The following is a 24583-nucleotide window of genomic DNA, read 5'->3' on the forward strand; positions in this document are numbered from 1 at the left end:
ATACTGACACACTCCCTGAGACACACTATAAATACTGACACGCTCCCCAGGGATCCCCTGTAAATACTGACACACTCCCTGAGACACACTATAAATACTGACACACTCCCCGGGAACCCCTGTAAATACTGACACCCTCCCCCGGGACACCCTGTAAATACTGACAACCTCCCTAGGGCCCCCTGTAAATAATGACACACTCCCTGGGACCCCCTGTAAATACTGACACCCTCCCCCGGGACACCCTGTAAATACTGACAACCTCCCTAGGGCTCCCTGTAAATAATGACACACTCCCTGGGACCCCCTGTAAATACTAACACACTCCCCGGGACACCCTGTAAATACTGACACCCTCCCTAGGGCCCCCTGTAAATACTGACACCCTCCCTTAGACACACTATAAATACTGACACACTCACTGGGACCCCCTGTAAATACTGACACACTCCCTGGGAACCCCTGTAAATACTGACACACTCCCCGGGACCCCCCTGTAAATACTGACACACTCCCCAGGACACAACTGTAAATACTGACACACTCCCCGAGACCCCTGTAAATACTGACACACTCCCCTGGGAACCCCTGTAAATACTGACACCCTCCCCAGGGAACCCCTGAAAATACTGACACACTCCCCGGGGAACCCCTGTAAATACTGACACACTCCCCGAGACCCCTGTAAATACTGACACCCTCCCCTGGGAACCCCTGTAAATACTGACACCCTCCCCAGGGAACCCCTGTAAATACTGACACACTCCCCAGGGAACCCCTGTAAATACTGACACACTCCCCGGGGAACCCCTGTAAATACTGACACACTCCTCGGGACCCCCTGTAAATACCGACACACTCCTCGGGACCCCCTGTAAATACCGACACACTCCCTGGGACCCCTGTAAATACTGACACACTCCCCGAGACCCCTGTAAATACTGACACACTCCCCTGGGAACCCCTGTAAATACTGACACACTCCCCGGGGAACCCCTGTAAATACTGACACCCTCCCTGAGACACACTATAAATACTGACACCCTCCCCAGGGAACCCCTGTAAATACTGACACCCTCCCTAGGGCCCCCTGTAAATACTGACACACTCCCTGAGACACACTATAAATACTGACACACTCCCTGGGAACCCCTGTAAATACTGACACACTTCCCGGGAACCCCTGTAAATACTGACACACTTCCCGGGACCCCTGTAGATACTGACACACTCCCCGGGAACCCCTGTAAATACTGACACACTCCCCGGGAACCCCTGTAAATACTGACACACTCCCCGGGGAACCCCTGTAAATACTGACACCCTCCCTGAGACACACTATAAATACTGACACACTCCCCAGGGAACCCCTGTAAATACTGACACACTCCCTAGGGCCCCCTGTAAATACTGACACTCTCCCCGGGGAACCCCTGTAAATACTGACACCCTCCCTGAGACACACTATAAATACTGACACCCTCCCCAGGGAACCCCTGTAAATACTGACACCCTCCCTAGGGCCCCCTGTAAATACTGACACACTCCCTGAGACACACTATAAATACTGACACACTCCCTGGGAACCCCTGTAAATACTGACACACTTCCCGGGACCCCTGTAAATAATGACATACTTCCCGGGAACCCCTGTAAATACTGACACACTCCCTAGGGCCCCTGTAAATACTGACACACTCCCTGAGACACACTATAAATACTGACACGCTCCCCAGGGATCCCCTGTAAATACTGACACACTCCCTGAGACACACTATAAATACTGACACACTCCCCGGGAACCCCTGTAAATACTGACACCCTCCCCGGGGACACCCTGTAAATACTGACACCCTCCCTAGGGCCCCCTGTAAATACTGACACACTCCCTGGGACCCCCTGTAAATACTGACACACACCCCCGGGACACCCTGTAAATACTGACACCCTCCCTAGGGCTCCCTGTAAATACTGACACACTCCCTGGGACCCCCTGTAAATACTAACACACTCCCCGGGACACCCTGTAAATACTGACACCCTCCCTAGGACCCCCTGTAAATACTGACACCCTCCCCAGGGAACCCCTGCAAATACTGACACACTCCCCTGGGAACCCCTGTAAATACTGACACTCTCCCTAGGGCCCCCTGTAAATACTGACACCCTCCCTTAGTCACACTATAAATACTGACACACTCACTGGGACCCCCTGTAAATACTGACACACTCCCTGGGAACCCCTGTAAATACTGACACACTCCCCGGGACCCCCCTGTAAATACTGACATACTCCCCAGGACCCCACTGTAAATACTGACACACTCCCCGAGACCTATGTAAATACTGACACACTCCCCTGGGAACCCCTGTAAATACTGAAACCCTCCCCAGGGAACCCCTGTAAATACTGACACACTCCCCGGGGAACCCCTGTAAATACTGACACACTCCTCGGGACCCCCTGTAAATACCGACACACTCCTCGGGACCCCCTGTAAATACCGACACACTCCCTGGGACCCCTGTAAATACTGACACACTCCCCGAGACCCCTGTAAATACTGACACACTCCCCTGGGAACCCCTGTAAATACTGACACCCTCCCTGAGACACACTATAAATACTGACACCCTCCCCAGGGAACCCCTGTAAATACTGACACCCTCCCTAGGGCCCCCTGTAAATACTGACACACTCCCTGAGACACACTATAAATACTGACACACTCCCTGGGAACCCCTGTAAATACTGACACACTTCCCGGGAACCCCTGTAAATACTGACACACTTCCCGGGACCCCTGTAAATACTGACACACTCCCCGGGAACCCCTGTAAATACTGACACACTCCCCGGGAACCCCTGTAAATACTGACACACTCCCCGGGACCCCTGTAAATACTGACACACTTCCCGGGAACCCCTGTAAATACTGACACACTCCCCGAGAACCCCTGTAAATACTGACACCCTCCCTAGGGCCCCTGTAAATACTGACACACTCGCTGAGACACATTATAAATACTGACACACTCCCCGGGACCCCCTGAAAATACTGACACACTCCCCAGGACCCCATTGTAAATACTGACACACTCCCCGAGACCCCTGTGAATACTGACACACTCCCCAGGGAACCCCTGTAAATACTGACACACTCCCCAGGACCCCACTGTAAATACTGACACACTCCCCGAGACCCCTGTAAATACCGACACACTCCCCGGGGAACCCCTGTAAATACTGACACCCTCCCTGAGACACACTATAAATACTGACACACTCCCCAGGGAACCCCTGTAAATACTGACACACTCCCTAGGGCCCCTGTAAATACTGACACACTCCCTGAGACACACTATAAATACTGACACGCTCCCCAGGGATCCCCTGTAAATACTGACACACTCCCTGAGACACACTATAAATACTGACACACTCCCCGGGAACCCCTGTAAATACTGACACCCTCCCCCGGGACACCCTGTAAATACTGACACCCTCCCTAGGGCCCCCTGTAAATACTGACACACTCCCTGGGACCCCCTGTAAATACTGACACACACCCCCGGGACACCCTGTAAATACTGACACCCTCCCTAGGGCTCCCTGTAAATACTGACACACTCCCTGGGACCCCCTGTAAATACTGACACCCTCCCCAGGGAACCCCTGTAAATACTGACACACTCCCCTGGGAACCCCTGTAAATACTGACACTCTCCCTAGGGCCCCCTGTAAATACTGACACCCTCCCTTAGACACACTATAAATACTGACACACTCACTGGGACCCCCTGTAAATACTGACACACTCCCTGGGAACCCCTGTAAATACTGACACACTCCCCGGGACCCCCCTGTAAATACTGACACACTCCCCAGGACCCCACTGTAAATACTGACACACTCCCCGAGACCCCTGTAAATACTGACACACTCCCCTGGGAACCCCTGTAAATACTGACACCCTCCCCAGGGAACCCCTGTAAATACTGACACACTCCCCGGGGAACCCCTGTAAATACTGACACACTCCTCGGGACCCCCTGTAAATACCGACACACTCCTCGGGACCCCCTGTAAATACCGACACACTCCCTGGGACCCCTGTAAATACTGACACACTCCCCGAGACCCCTGTAAATACTGACACACTCCCCTGGGAACCCCTGTAAATACTGACACACTCCCCGGGGAACCCCTGTAAATACTGACACCCTCCCTGAGACACACTATAAATACTGACACACTCCCTGGGAACCCCTGTAAATACTGACACACTTCCCGGGAACCCCTGTAAATACTGACACACTTCCCCGGACCCCTGTAAATACTGACACACTCCCCGGGAACCCCTGTAAATACTGACACACTCCCCGGGACCCCCCTGTAAATACTGACACACTCCCCAGGACCCCACTGTAAATACTGACACACTCCCCGAGACCTATGTAAATACTGACACACTCCCCGGGAACCCCTGTAAATACTGACACACTCCCCGGGAACCCCTGTAAATACTGACACACTCCCCGGGACCCCTGTAAATACTGACACACTTCCCGGGAGCCCCTGTAAATACTGACACACTCCCCGAGAACCCCTGTAAATACTGACACCCTCCCTAGGGCCCCTGTAAATACTGACACACTCGCTGAGACACATTATAAATACTGACACACTCACCGGGACCCACTGAAAATACTGACACACTCCCCAGGACCCCATTGTAAATACTGACACACTCCCCGAGACCCCTGTAAATACTGACACACTCCCCAGGGAACCCCTGTAAATACTGACACACTCCCCAGGACCCCACTGTAAATACTGACACACTCCCCGAGACCCCTGTAAATACCGACACCCTCCCTAGGGCCCCCTGTAAATACTGACACACTCCCTGAGACACACTATAAATACTGACACACTCCCTGGGAACCCCTGTAAATACTGACACACTTCCCGGGAACCCCTGTAAATACTGACACACTTCCCGGGACCCCTGTAAATACTGACACACTCCCCGGGAACCCCTGTAAATACTGACACACTCCCCGGGAACCCCTGTAAATACTGACACACTCCCCGGGACCCCTGTAAATACTGACACACTTCCCGGGAACCCCTGTAAATACTGACACACTCCCCGAGAACCCCTGTAAATACTGACACCCTCCCTAGGGCCCCTGTAAATACTGACACACTCGCTGAGACACATTATAAATACTGACACACTCCCCGGGACCCCCTGAAAATACTGACACACTCCCCAGGACCCCATTGTAAATACTGACACACTCCCCGAGACCCCTGTGAATACTGACACACTCCCCAGGGAACCCCTGTAAATACTGACACACTCCCCAGGACCCCACTGTAAATACTGACACACTCCCCGAGACCCCTGTAAATACCGACACACTCCCCGGGGAACCCCTGTAAATACTGACACCCTCCCTGAGACACACTATAAATACTGACACACTCCCCAGGGAACCCCTGTAAATACTGACACACTCCCTAGGGCCCCTGTAAATACTGACACACTCCCTGAGACACACTATAAATACTGACACGCTCCCCAGGGATCCCCTGTAAATACTGACACACTCCCTGAGACACACTATAAATACTGACACACTCCCCGGGAACCCCTGTAAATACTGACACCCTCCCCCGGGACACCCTGTAAATACTGACACCCTCCCTAGGGCCCCCTGTAAATACTGACACACTCCCTGGGACCCCCTGTAAATACTGACACACACCCCCGGGACACCCTGTAAATACTGACACCCTCCCTAGGGCTCCCTGTAAATACTGACACACTCCCTGGGACCCCCTGTAAATACTAACACACTCCCCGGGACACCCTGTAAATACTGACACCCTCCCTAGGGCCCCCTGTAAATACTGACACCCTCCCCAGGGAACCCCTGTAAATACTGACACACTCCCCTGGGAACCCCTGTAAATACTGACACTCTCCCTAGGGCCCCCTGTAAATACTGACACCCTCCCTTAGACACACTATAAATACTGACACACTCACTGGGACCCCCTGTAAATACTGACACACTCCCTGGGAACCCCTGTAAATACTGACACACTCCCCGGGACCCCCCTGTAAATACTGACACACTCCCCAGGACCCCACTGTAAATACTGACACACTCCCCGAGACCCCTGTAAATACTGACACACTCCCCTGGGAACCCCTGTAAATACTGACACCCTCCCCAGGGAACCCCTGTAAATACTGACACACTCCCCGGGGAACCCCTGTAAATACTGACACACTCCTCGGGACCCCCTGTAAATACCGACACACTCCTCGGGACCCCCTGTAAATACCGACACACTCCCTGGGACCCCTGTAAATACTGACACACTCCCCGAGACCCCTGTAAATACTGACACACTCCCCTGGGAACCACTGTAAATACTGACACACTCCCCGGGGAACCCCTGTAAATACTGACACCCTCCCTGAGACACACTATAAATACTGACACACTCCCTGGGAACCCCTGTAAATACTGACACACTTCCCGGGAACCCCTGTAAATACTGACACACTTCCCCGGACCCCTGTAAATACTGACACACTCCCCGGGAACCCCTGTAAATACTGACACACTCCCCGGGACCCCCCTGTAAATACTGACACACTCCCCAGGACCCCACTGTAAATACTGACACACTCCCCGAGACCTATGTAAATACTGACACACTCCCCGGGAACCCCTGTAAATACTGACACACTCCCCGGGAACCCCTGTAAATACTGACACACTCCCCGGGACCCCTGTAAATACTGACACACTCGCTGAGACACATTATAAATACTGACACACTCACCGGGACCCACTGAAAATACTGACACACTCCCCAGGACCCCATTGTAAATACTGACACACTCCCCGAGACCCCTGTAAATACTGACACACTCCCCAGGGAACCCCTGTAAATACTGACACACTCCCCAGGACCCCACTGTAAATACTGACACACTCCCCGAGACCCCTGTAAATACCGACACACTCCCCGGGGAACCCCTGTAAATACTGACACCCTCCCTGAGACACACTATAAATACTGACACACTCCCCAGGGAACCCCTGTAAATACTGACACACTCGCTAGGGCCCCCTGTAAATACTGACACACTCCCCGGGGAACCCCTGTAAATACTGACACCCTCCCTGAGACACACTATAAATACTGACACCCTCCCCAGTGAACCCCTGTAAATACTGACACCCTCCCTAGGGCCCCCTGTAAATACTGACACACTCCCTGAGACACACTATAAATACTGACACACTCCCTGGGAACCCCTGTAAATACTGACACACTTCTCGGGACCCCTGTAAATACTGACACACTTCCCGGGAACCCCTGTAAATACTGACACACTCCCCGGGAACCCCTGTAAATACTGACACACTCCCCGGGACCCCTGTAAATACTGACACACTTCCCGGGAACCCCTGTAAATACTGACACACTTCCCGGGACCCCTGTAAATAATGACAGACTCCCTAGGGCCCCTGTAAATACTGACACACTCCCTGAGAAACACTATAAATACTGACACACTCCCCGGGAACCCCTGTAAATACTGACACCCTCCCCCAGGACACCCTGTAAATACTGACACCCTCCCTAGGGCCCCCTGTAAATACTGACACACTCCCTGGGACCCCCTGTAAATACTGACACACTCCCTGGGACCCCCTGTAAATACTAACACACTCCCCGGGACACCCTGTAAATACTGACACCCTCCCTAGGGCCCCCTGTAAATACTGACACCCTCCCCAGGGAACCCCTGTAAATACTGACACCCTCCCCTGGGAACCCCTGTAAATACTGACACTCTCCCTAGGGCCCCCTGTAAATACTGACACCCTCCCTTAGACACACTATAAATACTGACACACTCCCTGGGACCCCCTGTAAATACTGACACACTCCCTGGGAACCCCTGTAAATACTGACACACTCCCCGGGACCCCCTGTAAATACTGACACACTCCCCAGGACACCACTGTAAATACTGACACACTCCCCGAGACCCCTGTAAATACTGACACACTCCCCTGGGAACCCCTGTAAATACTGACACCCTCCCCAGGGAACCCCTGTAAATACTGACACCCTCCCCGGGGAACCCCTGTAAATACTGACACACTCCCCGGGGAACCCCTGTAAATACCGACACACTCCTCGGGACCCCCTGTAAATACCGACACACTCCCTGGGACCCCTGTAAATACTGACACACTCCCCGAGACCCCTGTAAATACTGACACACTCCCCTGGGAACCCCTGTAAATACTGACACACTCCCCGGGGAACCCCTGTAAATACTGACACACTCGCTGAGACACACTATAAATACTGACACACTCCCTGGGAACCCCTGTAAATACTGACACCCTCCCTAGGGCCCCTGTAAATACTGACACACTCCCTGAGACACACTATAAATACTGACACGCTCCCCAGGGCCCCCTGTAAATACTGACACACTCCCTGAGACACACTGTAAATACTGACACACTCCCTGGGAACCCCTGTAAATACTGACACACTTCCCGGGAACCCCTGTAAATACTGACACACTTCCCGGGACCCCTGTAAATACTGACACACTCCCCGGGAACCCCTGTAAATACTGACACACTCCCCGGGAACCCCTGTAAATACTGACACACTCCCCGGGACCCCTGTAAATACTGACACACTTCCCGGGAGCCCCTGTAAATACTGACACACTCCCCGAGAACCCCTGTAAATACTGACACCCTCCCTAGGGCCCCTGTAAATACTGACACACTCCCTGAGACACACTGTAAATACTGACACACTCCCTGGGAACCCCTGTAAATACTGACACACTTCCCGGGAACCCCTGTAAATACTGACACACTTCCCGGGACCCCTGTAAATACTGACACACTCCCCGGGAACCCCTGTAAATACTGACACACTCCCCGGGACCCCCTGAAAATACTGACACACTCCCCAGGACCCCATTGTAAATACTGACACACTCCCCGAGACCCCTGTAAATACTGACACACTCCCCAGGGAACCCCTGTAAATACTGACACACTCCCCAGGACCCCACTGTAAATACTGACACACTCCCCGAGACCCCTGTAAATACCGACACACTCCCCGGGGAACCCCTGTAAATACTGACACCCTCCCTGAGACACACTATAAATACTGACACACTCCCCAGGGAACCCCTGTAAATACTGACACACTCGCTAGGGCCCCCTGTAAATACTGACACACTCCCCGGGGAACCCCTGTAAATACTGACACCCTCCCTGAGACACACTATAAATACTGACACCCTCCCCAGGGAACCCCTGTAAATACTGACACCCTCCCCAGGGAACCCCTGTAAATACTGACACCCTCCCTAGGGCCCCCTGTAAATACTGACACACTCCCTGAGACACACTATAAATACTGACACACTCCCTGGGAACCCCTGTAAATACTGACACACTTCTCGGGACCCCTGTAAATACTGACACACTCCCCGGGACCCCCCTGTAAATACTGACACACTCCCCGGGAACCCCTGTAAATACTGACACACTCCCCGGGACCCCTGTAAATACTGACACACTTCCCGGGAACCCCTGTAAATACTGACACACTTCCCGGGACCCCTGTAAATAATGACAGACTCCCTAGGGCCCCTGTAAATACTGACACACTCCCTGAGACACACTATAAATACTGACACACTCCCCGGGAACCCCTGTAAATACTGACACCCTCCCCCGGGACACCCTGTAAATACTGACACCCTCCCTAGGGCCCCCTGTAAATACTGACACACTCCCTGGGACCCCCTGTAAATACTGACACACACCCCCGGGACACCCTGTAAATACTGACACCCTCCCTAGGGCTCCCTGTAAATACTGACACACTCCCTGGGACCCCCTGTAAATACTAACACACTCCCCGGGACACCCTGTAAATACTGACACCCTCCCTAGGGCCCCCTGTAAATACTGACACCCTCCCCAGGGAACCCCTGTAAATACTGACACCCTCCCCTGGGAACCCCTGTAAATACTGACACTCTCCCTAGGGCCCCCTGTAAATACTGACACCCTCCCTTAGACACACTATAAATACTGACACACTCCCTGGGACCCCCTGTAAATACTGACACACTCCCTGGGAACCCCTGTAAATACTGACACACTCCCCGGGACCCCCCTGTAAATACTGACACACTCCCCAGGACACCACTGTAAATACTGACACACTCCCCGAGACCCCTGTAAATACTGACACCCTCCCCAGGGAACCCCTGTAAATACTGACACCCTCCCCGGGGAACCCCTGTAAATACCGACACACTCCTCGGGACCCCCTGTAAATACCGACACACTCCCTGGGACCCCTGTAAATACTGACACACTCCCCGAGACCCCTGTAAATACTGACACACTCCCCTGGGAACCCCTGTAAATACTGACACACTCCCCGGGGAACCCCTGTAAATACTGACACACTCGCTGAGACACACTATAAATACTGACACACTCCCTGGGAACCCCTGTAAATACTGACACCCTCCCTAGGGCCCCTGTAAATACTGACACACTCCCTGAGACACACTATAAATACTGACACACTCCCCGGGAACCCCTGTAAATACTGACACCCTCCCCCGGGACACCCTGTAAATACTGACACCCTCCCTAGGGCCCCCTGTAAATACTGACACACTCCCTGGGACCCCCTGTAAATACTGACACACTCCCTGGGACCCCCTGTAAATACTAACACACTCCCCGGGACACCCTGTAAATACTGACACCCTCCCTAGGGCCCCCTGTAAATACTGACACCCTCCCCAGGGAACCCCTGTAAATACTGACACCCTCCCCTGGGAACCCCTGTAAATACTGACACTCTCCCTAGGGCCCCCTGTAAATACTGACACCCTCCCTTAGACACACTATAAATACTGACACACTCCCTGGGACCCCCTGTAAATACTGACACACTCCCTGGGAACCCCTGTAAATACTGACACACTCCCCGGGACCCCCTGTAAATACTGACACACTCCCCAGGACACCACTGTAAATACTGACACACTCCCCGAGACCCCTGTAAATACTGACACACTCCCCTGGGAACCCCTGTAAATACTGACACCCTCCCCAGGGAACCCCTGTAAATACTGACACCCTCCCCGGGGAACCCCTGTAAATACTGACACACTCCCCGGGGAACCCCTGTAAATACCGACACACTCCTCGGGACCCCCTGTAAATACCGACACACTCCCTGGGACCCCTGTAAATACTGACACACTCCCCGAGACCCCTGTAAATACTGACACACTCCCCTGGGAACCCCTGTAAATACTGACACACTCCCCGGGGAACCCCTGTAAATACTGACACACTCGCTGAGACACACTATAAATACTGACACACTCCCTGGGAACCCCTGTAAATACTGACACCCTCCCTAGGGCCCCTGTAAATACTGACACACTCCCTGAGACACACTATAAATACTGACACGCTCCCCAGGGCCCCCTGTAAATACTGACACACTCCCTGAGACACACTGTAAATACTGACACACTCCCTGGGAACCCCTGTAAATACTGACACACTTCCCGGGAACCCCTGTAAATACTGACACACTTCCCGGGACCCCTGTAAATACTGACACACTCCCCGGGAACCCCTGTAAATACTGACACACTCCCCGGGAACCCCTGTAAATACTGACACACTCCCCGGGACCCCTGTAAATACTGACACACTTCCCGGGAGCCCCTGTAAATACTGACACACTCCCCGAGAACCCCTGTAAATACTGACACCCTCCCTAGGGCCCCTGTAAATACTGACACACTCCCTGAGACACACTGTAAATACTGACACACTCCCTGGGAACCCCTGTAAATACTGACACACTTCCCGGGAACCCCTGTAAATACTGACACACTTCCCGGGACCCCTGTAAATACTGACACACTCCCCGGGAACCCCTGTAAATACTGACACACTCCCCGGGACCCCCTGAAAATACTGACACACTCCCCAGGACCCCATTGTAAATACTGACACACTCCCCGAGACCCCTGTAAATACTGACACACTCCCCAGGGAACCCCTGTAAATACTGACACACTCCCCAGGACCCCACTGTAAATACTGACACACTCCCCGAGACCCCTGTAAATACCGACACACTCCCCGGGGAACCCCTGTAAATACTGACACCCTCCCTGAGACACACTATAAATACTGACACACTCCCCAGGGAACCCCTGTAAATACTGACACACTCGCTAGGGCCCCCTGTAAATACTGACACACTCCCCGGGGAACCCCTGTAAATACTGACACCCTCCCTGAGACACACTATAAATACTGACACCCTCCCCAGGGAACCCCTGTAAATACTGACACCCTCCCCAGGGAACCCCTGTAAATACTGACACCCTCCCTAGGGCCCCCTGTAAATACTGACACACTCCCTGAGACACACTATAAATACTGACACACTCCCTGGGAACCCCTGTAAATACTGACACACTTCTCGGGACCCCTGTAAATACTGACACACTCCCCGGGACCCCCCTGTAAATACTGACACACTCCCCGGGAACCCCTGTAAATACTGACACACTCCCCGGGACCCCTGTAAATACTGACACACTTCCCGGGAACCCCTGTAAATACTGACACACTTCCCGGGACCCCTGTAAATAATGACAGACTCCCTAGGGCCCCTGTAAATACTGACACACTCCCTGAGACACACTATAAATACTGACACACTCCCCGGGAACCCCTGTAAATACTGACACCCTCCCCCGGGACACCCTGTAAATACTGACACCCTCCCTAGGGCCCCCTGTAAATACTGACACACTCCCTGGGACCCCCTGTAAATACTGACACACACCCCCGGGACACCCTGTAAATACTGACACCCTCCCTAGGGCTCCCTGTAAATACTGACACACTCCCTGGGACCCCCTGTAAATACTAACACACTCCCCGGGACACCCTGTAAATACTGACACCCTCCCTAGGGCCCCCTGTAAATACTGACACCCTCCCCAGGGAACCCCTGTAAATACTGACACCCTCCCCTGGGAACCCCTGTAAATACTGACACTCTCCCTAGGGCCCCCTGTAAATACTGACACCCTCCCTTAGACACACTATAAATACTGACACACTCCCTGGGACCCCCTGTAAATACTGACACACTCCCTGGGAACCCCTGTAAATACTGACACACTCCCCGGGACCCCCCTGTAAATACTGACACACTCCCCAGGACACCACTGTAAATACTGACACACTCCCCGAGACCCCTGTAAATACTGACACCCTCCCCAGGGAACCCCTGTAAATACTGACACCCTCCCCGGGGAACCCCTGTAAATACCGACACACTCCTCGGGACCCCCTGTAAATACCGACACACTCCCTGGGACCCCTGTAAATACTGACACACTCCCCGAGACCCCTGTAAATACTGACACACTCCCCTGGGAACCCCTGTAAATACTGACACACTCCCCGGGGAACCCCTGTAAATACTGACACACTCGCTGAGACACACTATAAATACTGACACACTCCCTGGGAACCCCTGTAAATACTGACACCCTCCCTAGGGCCCCTGTAAATACTGACACACTCCCTGAGACACACTATAAATACTGACACGCTCCCCAGGGATCCCCTGTAAATACTGACACACTCCCTGAGACACACTATAAATACTGACACACTCCCCGGGAACCCCTGTAAATACTGACACACTCCCCAGGGAACCCCTGTAAATACTGACACACTCCCCGGGGAACCCCTGTAAATACTGACACCCTCCCTGAGACACACTATAAATACTGACACCCTCCCCAGGGATCCCCTGTAAATACTGACACCCTCCCTAGGGCCCCCTGTAAATACTGACACACTCCCTGAGACACACTATAAATACTGACACACTCCCTGGGAACCCCTGTAAATACTGACACACTTCTCGGGACCCCTGTAAATACTGACACACTCCCCGGGAACCCCTGTAAATACTGACACACTCCTCGGGACCCCCTGAAAATACCGACACACTCCCTGGGACCCCTGTAAATACTGACACACTCCCCGAGACCCCTGTAAATACTGACACACTCCCCTGGGAACCCCTGTAAATACTGACACCCTCCCTAGGGCCCCTGTAAATACTGACACACTCGCTGAGACACACTATAAATACTGACACACTCCCTGGGAACCCCTGTAAATACTGACACCCTCCCTAGGGCCCCTGTAAATACTGACACACTCCCTGAGACACACTATAAATACTGACACGCTCCCCAGGGATCCCCTGTAAATACTGACACACTCCCTGAGACACACTATAAATACTGACACGCTCCCCAGGGATCCCCTGTAAATACTGACACACTCCCTGAGACACACTATAAATACTGACACACTCCCCGGGAACCCCTGTAAATACTGACACACTCCCTGAGACACACTATAAATACTGACACACTCCCCAGGGAACCCCTGTAAATACTGACACCCTCCCTGAGACACACTATAAATACTGTCACGCTCCCCAGGGAACTCCTGTAAATACTGACACACTCCCTGAGACACACTATAAATACTGACACACTCCCTGGGAACCCCTGTAAATACTGACACACTCCCTGGGAACCCCTGTAAATACTGACACACTCCCCAGGGAACCCCTGTAAATACTGACACACTCCCCAGGACCCCACTGTAAATACTGACACACTCCCCGAGACCCCTGTAAATACCGACACACTCCCCGGGGAACCCCTGTAAATACTGACACCCTCCCTGAGACACACTATAAATACTGACACACTCCCCAGGGAACCCCTGTAAATACTGACACACTCGCTAGGGCCCCCTGTAAATACTGACACACTCCCCGGGGAACCCCTGTAAATACTGACACCCTCCCTGAGACACACTATAAATACTGACACCCTCCCCAGGGAACCCCTGTAAATACTGACACCCTCCCCAGGGAACCCCTGTAAATACTGACACCCTCCCTAGGGCCCCCTGTAAATACTGACACACTCCCTGAGACACACTATAAATACTGACACACTCCCTGGGAACCCCTGTAAATACTGACACACTTCTCGGGACCCCTGTAAATACTGACACACTCCCCGGGACCCCCCTGTAAATACTGACACACTCCCCGGGAACCCCTGTAAATACTGACACACTCCCCGGGACCCCTGTAAATACTGACACACTTCCCGGGAACCCCTGTAAATACTGACACACTTCCCGGGACCCCTGTAAATAATGACAGACTCCCTAGGGCCCCTGTAAATACTGACACACTCCCTGAGACACACTATAAATACTGACACACTCCCCGGGAACCCCTGTAAATACTGACACCCTCCCCCGGGACACCCTGTAAATACTGACACCCTCCCTAGGGCCCCCTGTAAATACTGACACACTCCCTGGGACCCCCTGTAAATACTGACACACACCCCCGGGACACCCTGTAAATACTGACACCCTCCCTAGGGCTCCCTGTAAATACTGACACACTCCCTGGGACCCCCTGTAAATACTAACACACTCCCCGGGACACCCTGTAAATACTGACACCCTCCCTAGGGCCCCCTGTAAATACTGACACCCTCCCCAGGGAACCCCTGTAAATACTGACACCCTCCCCTGGGAACCCCTGTAAATACTGACACTCTCCCTAGGGCCCCCTGTAAATACTGACACCCTCCCTTAGACACACTATAAATACTGACACACTCCCTGGGACCCCCTGTAAATACTGACACACTCCCTGGGAACCCCTGTAAATACTGACACACTCCCCGGGACCCCCCTGTAAATACTGACACACTCCCCAGGACACCACTGTAAATACTGACACACTCCCCGAGACCCCTGTAAATACTGACACCCTCCCCAGGGAACCCCTGTAAATACTGACACCCTCCCCGGGGAACCCCTGTAAATACCGACACACTCCTCGGGACCCCCTGTAAATACCGACACACTCCCTGGGACCCCTGTAAATACTGACACACTCCCCGAGACCCCTGTAAATACTGACACACTCCCCTGGGAACCCCTGTAAATACTGACACACTCCCCGGGGAACCCCTGTAAATACTGACACACTCGCTGAGACACACTATAAATACTGACACACTCCCTGGGAACCCCTGTAAATACTGACACCCTCCCTAGGGCCCCTGTAAATACTGACACACTCCCTGAGACACACTATAAATACTGACACGCTCCCCAGGGATCCCCTGTAAATACTGACACACTCCCTGAGACACACTATAAATACTGACACACTCCCCGGGAACCCCTGTAAATACTGACACACTCCCCAGGGAACCCCTGTAAATACTGACACACTCCCCGGGGAACCCCTGTAAATACTGACACCCTCCCTGAGACACACTATAAATACTGACACCCTCCCCAGGGATCCCCTGTAAATACTGACACCCTCCCTAGGGCCCCCTGTAAATACTGACACACTCCCTGAGACACACTATAAATACTGACACACTCCCTGGGAACCCCTGTAAATACTGACACACTTCTCGGGACCCCTGTAAATACTGACACACTCCCCGGGAACCCCTGTAAATACTGACACACTCCTCGGGACCCCCTGTAAATACCGACACACTCCCTGGGACCCCTGTAAATACTGACACACTCCCCGAGACCCCTGTAAATACTGACACACTCCCCTGGGAACCCCTGTAAATACTGACACCCTCCCTAGGGCCCCTGTAAATACTGACACACTCGCTGAGACACACTATAAATACTGACACACTCCCTGGGAACCCCTGTAAATACTGACACCCTCCCTAGGGCCCCTGTAAATACTGACACACTCCCTGAGACACACTATAAATACTGACACGCTCCCCAGGGATCCCCTGTAAATACTGACACACTCCCTGAGACACACTATAAATACTGACACGCTCCCCAGGGATCCCCTGTAAATACTGACACACTCCCTGAGACACACTATAAATACTGACACACTCCCCGGGAACCCCTGTAAATACTGACACACTCCCTGAGACACACTATAAATACTGACACACTCCCCAGGGAACCCCTGTAAATACTGACACCCTCCCTGAGACACACTATAAATACTGTCACGCTCCCCAGGGAACTCCTGTAAATACTGACACACTCCCTGAGACACACTATAAATACTGACACACTCCCTGGGAACCCCTGTAAATACTGACACACTCCCTGGGAACCCCTGTAAATACTGACACACTCCTCGGGACCCCCTGTAAATACCAACACACTCCTCGGGACCCCCTGTAAATACCGACACACTCCCTGGGACCCCTGTAAATACTGACACACTCCCCGAGACCCCTGTAAATACTGACACACTCCCCTGGGAACCCCTGTAAATACTGACACCCTCCCCAGGGAACCCCTGTAAATACTGACACACTCCCCGGGGAACCCCTGTATATACTGACACACTCCCCAGGGAACCCCTGTAAATACTGACACACTCCCCGGGGAACCCCTGTATATACTGACACACTCCCCAGGGAACCTCTGTAAATACTGACACACTCCCCGGGGAACCCCTGTAAATACTGACACACTCCTCTGGGAACCCCTGTAAATACTGACACACTCCCCAGGGAACCCCTGTAAATACTGACACACTCCCCGGGGAACCCCTGTAAATACTGACACACTCCCCAGGGAACCCCTGTAAATACTGACACCCTCCCTGAGACACACTATAAATACTGACACACTCCCCAGGGAACCCCTGTAAATACTGACACTCTCCCTAGGGCCCCCTGTAAATACTGACACACTCCCTGGGACCCCCTGTAAATACTGACACACACCCCCGGGACACCCTGTAAATACTGACACCCTCCCTAGGGCTCCCTGTAAATACTGACACACTCCCTGGGGCACCCTGTAAATACTGACACCCTCCCTAGGGCCCCCTGTAAATACTGACACCCTCCCCAGGGAACCCCTGTAAATACTGACACACTCCCCTGGGAACCCCTGTAAATACTGACACTCTCCCTAGGTCCCCCTGTAAATACTGACACCCTCCCTTAGACACACTATAAATACTGACACACTCCCCAGGGAACCCCTGTAAATACTGACACACTCCCCGGGGATCCCCTGTAAATACTGACACACTCCCCAGGGAACCCCTGTAAATACTGACACACTCCCCGGGGAACCCCTGTAAATACTGACACACTCCTCGGGACCCCCTGTAAATAACGACCCACTCCCTGGGACCCCTGTAAATACTGACACACTCCCCGAGACCCCTGTAAATACTGACACACTCCCCTGGGAACCCCTGTAAATACTGACACACTCCCCAGGGAACCCCTGTAAATACTGACACCCTCCCTGAGACACACTATAAATACTGACACGCTCCCCAGGGAACCCCTGTAAATACTGACACACTCCCTAGGGCCCCTGTAAATACTGACACACTCCCTGAGACACACTATAAATACTGACACGCTCCCCAGGGATCCCCTGTAAATCCTGACATCCTCCCTGAGACACACTATAAATACTGACACCCTCCCCAGGGAACCCCTGTAAATACTGACACCCTCCCTAGGGCCCCCTGTAAATACTGACACACTCCCTGAGACACACTATAAATACTGACACACTCCCTGGGAACCCCTGTAAATACTGACACACTTCCCGGGACCCCCTGTAAATACTGACACACTTCCCGGGACCCCTGTAAATACTGACACACTCCCCGGGAACCCCTGTAAATACTGACACACTCCCCGGGAACCCCTGTAAATACTGACACACTTCCCGGGAACCCCTGTAAATACTGACACACTCACCGAGAACCCCTGTAAATACTGACACCCTCCCTAGGGCCCCTGTAAATACTGACACACTCGCTGAGACACACTATAAATACTGACACACTCCCCAGGGAACCCCTGTAAATACTGACACCCTCCCTAGGGCCCCTGTAAATACTGACACACTCCCTGAGACACACTATAAATACTGACACGCTCCCCAGGGATCCCCTGTAAATACTGACACACTCCCTGAGACACACTATAAATACTGACACACTCCCCGGGAACCCCTGTAAATACTGACACACTCCCTGAGACACACTATAAATACTGACACACTCCCCAGGGAACCCCTGTAAATACTGACACACTCCCTGAGACACACTATAAATACTGTCACGCTCCCCAGGGAACTCCTGTAAATACTGACACACTCCCTGGGACCCCCTGTAAATACTGACACACTCCCTGGGAACCCCTGTAAATACTGACACACTCCCCGGGACCCCCCTGTAAATACTGACACACTCCCCAGGACCCCACTGTAAATACTGACACACTCCCCGAGAACCCTGTAAATACTGACACACTCCCCGAGACCCCTGTAAATACTGACACACTCCCCTGGGAACCCCTGTAAATACTGACACCCTCCCCAGGGAACCCCTGTAAATACTGACACACTCCCCAGGGAATCCCTGTAAATACTGACACACTCCCCGGGGAACCCCTGTAAATACTGACACACTTCCCGGGGAACCCCTGTATATACTGACACACTCCCCTGGGAACCCCTGTAAATACTGACACACTCCCTAGGGCCCCCTGTAAATACTGACACACTCCCTTAGTCACACTATAAATACTGACTCACTCCCCGGGGAACCCCTGTATATACTGACACACTCCCCGGGGAACCCCTGTATATACTGACACACTCCCCTGGGAACCCCTGTAAATACTGACACACTCCCCAGGGAACCCCTGTAAATACTGACACACTCCCCGGGGAACCCCTGTAAATACTGACACACTCCCCAGGGAACCCCTGTACATACTGACACCCTCCCTGAGACACACTATAAATACTGACACACTCCCCAGGGAACCCCTCTAAACACTGACACCCTCCCTAGGGCCCCCTGTAAATACTGACACACTCCCCGGGAATCCCTGTAAATACTGACACACTCCCCGGGACCCCTGTAAATACTGACACACTTCCCGGGAACCCCTGTAAATACTGACACACTCCCCGAGAACCCCTGTAAATACTGACACCCTCCCTAGTGCCCCTGTAAATACTGACACCCTCCCTGAGACACACTATAAATACTGACACACTCCCCAGGGAACCCCTGTAAATACTGACACCCTCCCTAGGGCCCCCTGTAAATACTGACACACTCCCCGGGAACCCCTGTAAATACTGACACACTCCCCGGGACCCCTGTAAATACTGACACACTTCCCGGGAACCCCTGTAAATACTGACACACTCCCCGAGAACCCCTGTAAATACTGACACCCTCCCTAGTGCCCCTGTAAATACTGACACACTCCCTGAGACACACTATAAATACTGACACACTCCCCAGGGAACCCCTGCAAAAAACTGGTACACTTCCTGGGACCCCCATAAGTACCAATACGTTCCCTGGGACCCCCTGTAAATACTGACACACTCACCGGGACCCCCCGTAAATACTGACACACTCCCCGGGACCCCCCTTAAATACAGACACACTACCCGGGACCCCCCGTAAATACTGACACACTCCCCGGGACCCCCCGTAAATACTGACACACTCCTCGGGACCCCCTGTAAATACTGACACACTCCTCGGGACCCCCTGTAAAAAATCGACACGTTTCCCAGAACTCTTTTAATGTGTAAAAATGTTATCCTACATAACTTTCCCCTTTGTTCTCTCTCAGGACACCAAAAGGATGTTTCTGTCAGTCCGGAAATCATACCCTTGGTGTGATGGGCCCCTGAAGTCCCTCCTCTCATCCACGTGCCAGAGTGGCCTGGTGCCCGCGACGACAGTGGGGAGAAGGCGCAGAATGAGCGACGCGTAGTTTAGTGTCTTGCTATGCATTGCACTTTTCATGCACAGCCCCCGCTTTCTCCCCCCCATTTCTCGCACCTTACCCCGTTTCCTTGGGGCTGGGGGAGTGTATGATGAGCTGTCTACCTACTCCTTACCACTGTTCTCCGTCCAGAGCTGGTGGTGGTTGACCTCTCCCATCGCCTGTCAAGACCGCAGCTTCATGTTGATCACTCCTTCACTCGTTCCACCGCAGTGAGGCAAGGCCGGGAGGGGGGTTCCAGAGGCTCGAATCTACCTACCCCAGTGTCGACACACAAGTAAACATCCAAAGAAAAGGATAAGAACACAAAGAATAGGAGCAGGTGTCGGCCATTTGGCCCGTCGAGCCTGCTCCACCATTCAATAAGATCATGATCAATCTGGCCATGGGCTCATCTCCACCAACCTGCCTTCTCCCCAGAACCTTTAATTACTCTAAATCATCTTAAATATATTTACTCAGGTAGCCTCCACTGCTTCATTGGGCAGAGAATTCCACAGATTCACCACTCTTTGGGAAAAGCAGTTCCTCCTCATCTCTGTCCTAAATCTACTCCCCCAGTTCTAGTCTCACCTATCAGGGGAAACAGCTCTCCTGCCTCTATCTTATCTATCCCTTTCATAATTTTATACGTCTCTACAAAATCTCCTCACATTCTTCTGAATTCCAGTGAGTACAGTCCCAGGCGACTCAATCTCTCCTCATAGTCTAACCCCATCATCTCTTGAATCAACCTTGTGAACCTCCTCTGCATCTCCTCCAAAGCCAGTATATCCTTCCTCAAGTAAGGAGACCAGAACTGCACACAGTACTCCAGGTGCAGCCTCACCAGTACCCTGTACAGTTGTAACATAACCTCCCTGCTCTTAAATTCAATCCCAATAGCAATGAAGGCCAACATCCCATTTGCCTTCTCGATAGCCTGCTGTACCTGCAAACCAACCTTTTGTGATTCATGCACAAGCACTCCCAAGTCCCTCTGCACAGCAGCACGCTGCAATCTTTTACCACTTAAATCATAATCTGCTCTTTCATTTTTCCTTCCAAAGTGAATGACCTCACATTTACCAACAAAACCATCAATCTCCACCCCGAAAACACTCAGTGAAACAGCTTCTTGGGGAGAGTATTTCAAAGGTTTGCCACCCCCTCGGGGAAGCTCGTCTTTGTCCAGGAAGGCCGATCTGTTCTGAACCTGGGGCCCCTGGTTCTGCAGACCCTGACCCAGGAGAACCCTGTACATCATTGGAGAGGCTGTCTGTCTGTCCCACTTCTCCTTGTGACTGTGTAGGTTTCCTGTGGACCCTCCAGTTTCCACCCGTAGTCCGAAGACGTACCGGTTGGTGGGTTAATGGGTCATTGTGGATTAGGCTCGGGTTCAATCGGGGGTTGCTGGGCGGCACGTCTCGGAGGAGCCCCAGACACCCTGCGGGTCATTCTGAATGTTGGGAAGGAAGTCTGGGCCTTCCTGTTGAAGGAGTCGCCCTGGTTTCTGTGGACTGGGAACTGGCCCGAGAGACATGGAAGGATCTGGATGATCAAAGCTGTTCATGAAATACTAATATCTTCAGTTGCTGGAAACCAAAAAAAATAAAACAGTGTGAGTTGTTCAAGCTGTCAGGTGTCTGATCAATGATCGAAGTACATCCATTGGCTGAGTATCACAGCTGCGGGTCGGTGGGGCAAGCCAGAATAACAGTTTGGCATGGGTTAGATGGGCCAAAGGGCCTGCAGTAAATGCTGCCATACAACTCCAAGAGGATCATTAGTTTTGAAGGCTTGTGAGCCTCAATGACCCGGAGGGCCGTGTTGTCTGGGCTTTATGCTTTGGCTCTTGGAAGGGTCACCCATGCCAAACAGGTCAAAGGGTAGAGGTCAGACTAAGAGTGATCCACCAGTCCTCCAGGTTCGGGGGTTCAGCTCAGGGCTAACAACCCTGACTGGTCAAAAATAAAATAGTTATGGAAACAGCAATGAAGGATCCTTCTACATCTGGGTGTGATGGGACAAAGATGGAGGGCCTAAACAACAGTGCACAGTGGACAGTTAGCATGCTGCCAGAAAGTACCCTGACACTCATTTTCCTGTGAGCACTGACAGGAAAAAAGAAATAGAATAGAATTTTATGAAAAACTCTGCATGAATAACCACATACAGCGTCCACACCAAGGTGAATCTGTACCAGAATTGTGTTCTGTCCACAATTTTGTACAGGTCAGAATGCTGGTGCCTAATGGAGAATGACCTTGCTAAGCTGTTGTCATTCTGCACTGTGAGCCTCCAGAAGATCCTCCCCATTTTCTGGCCGAGGAAGATCTCTAACCATGCCCTACTCCTTCAATGTCACCAAGAGGACATGGCCACAATCATCATGAGGGAACGTTGGAGATGGAGTGGGATCGTGATGAGAAGGGAGGCAACTCCATCAACAAGACAACACTTCACTGGGCCCCTGAAGGGTGGAGGAAGCACAGGAGACCAAAGGCAACTTGGCACCGTAGCACAGAGTCAGAAATGAGGACCTTGAGCTACACCTGGGGCACAATAGAGAAGATGGCCGAGGACAGACAGAGATGGAGGACACTCACTGCTGTCCTAAACACTAGTGGCATGACAGGCATTAAATAATTAAATATAGATAAACAAAGACTGATTAAAAGATTGATGTGTAAAAGAAGACAAACTGCAAATAACACTGAGAACATGAGTTGTCGAGTCCTTGAAAGTGAGTCTATAGGTTGCAGACCCAGTTCAGTGTTGAGATGAGTGAAGTTATCCACACTGGTTCAGGCGTCTGAACTAACTGTGCAGGAGCTGCCCGATGGCCCGATGGCACTAGTGAGAAGGGAGCATGGCCTGGATGATGGATGCTGCTTGTGGCAGCTCTCCATGTAAAGATGCTCAGTGGTGGGGAGGGCTTTTCTTGTGATGGGCTGGGCTATATCCACTCCTTTTCCATTCCTGGGCACTGGTGTTTCCAGACCAGGCCCTCATGTACAGTTTGATTCACCCTGTTTGTCAGTTTTTGGTGACGTGCCGAATCTACGTAAACTTCTAAGAAATTAGAGGCACTGTTATGCCTTCTTTGTGATGGCACTATTGTGCTGATCCCAGGAGAGATCCTCCGATAGATTAAACTCCAGAGATCCTGCAGGTATCAGATGTATTTCTGTAGCTCTGGGACAGGGTTGCTAGTCTCATGCCCAACCCTCCTCCTTTTGCAGCCGGGCCAGGGACCGTCCATGGCGAAGTTCTGACAGTGGTGGGCAGGGAGTGTTTAGCTGGATGCGTCATGTACAGGGAATGGTGGTGGCGGGGTGGGGTGGGGACACTGTAAGCATTATACGGTAGGCAAGACTCATTCTGAGCCTCATCAGCATGGTTCAAAAGCTGTTTTCATACCAGGACACAAAGGTAAAGGTTTTGCATGCCAGTACATGTTTAAGTAAAAGCAACTGTGAAAGTACAAAGATCATGGAACTCTACAGTACAAGAACTGGCCC

At 52.3% G+C, this 24583-nt stretch overlaps 1 protein-coding gene across 1 annotated transcript in view; it reads left to right on the forward strand.

Moving 5' to 3' along the window:
- LOC140729324 (uncharacterized) overlaps positions 1-22688 on the forward strand; it is a 44221-nt gene extending 21533 nt beyond the window's left edge. The window contains exon 6 of the mRNA XM_073048953.1: positions 20925-22688. Within this exon, the coding sequence (XP_072905054.1) occupies positions 20925-20974 (50 nt within the window). The 3' untranslated portion in view covers positions 20975-22688. The remainder of the gene's footprint in view (positions 1-20924) is intronic.
- The last annotated feature ends 1895 nt before the right edge of the window (positions 22689-24583 follow it).

This window comes from Hemitrygon akajei, chromosome 6 (genome assembly GCF_048418815.1).
Source record: "Hemitrygon akajei chromosome 6, sHemAka1.3, whole genome shotgun sequence".
NCBI lineage: Eukaryota > Metazoa > Chordata > Chondrichthyes > Myliobatiformes > Dasyatidae > Hemitrygon > Hemitrygon akajei.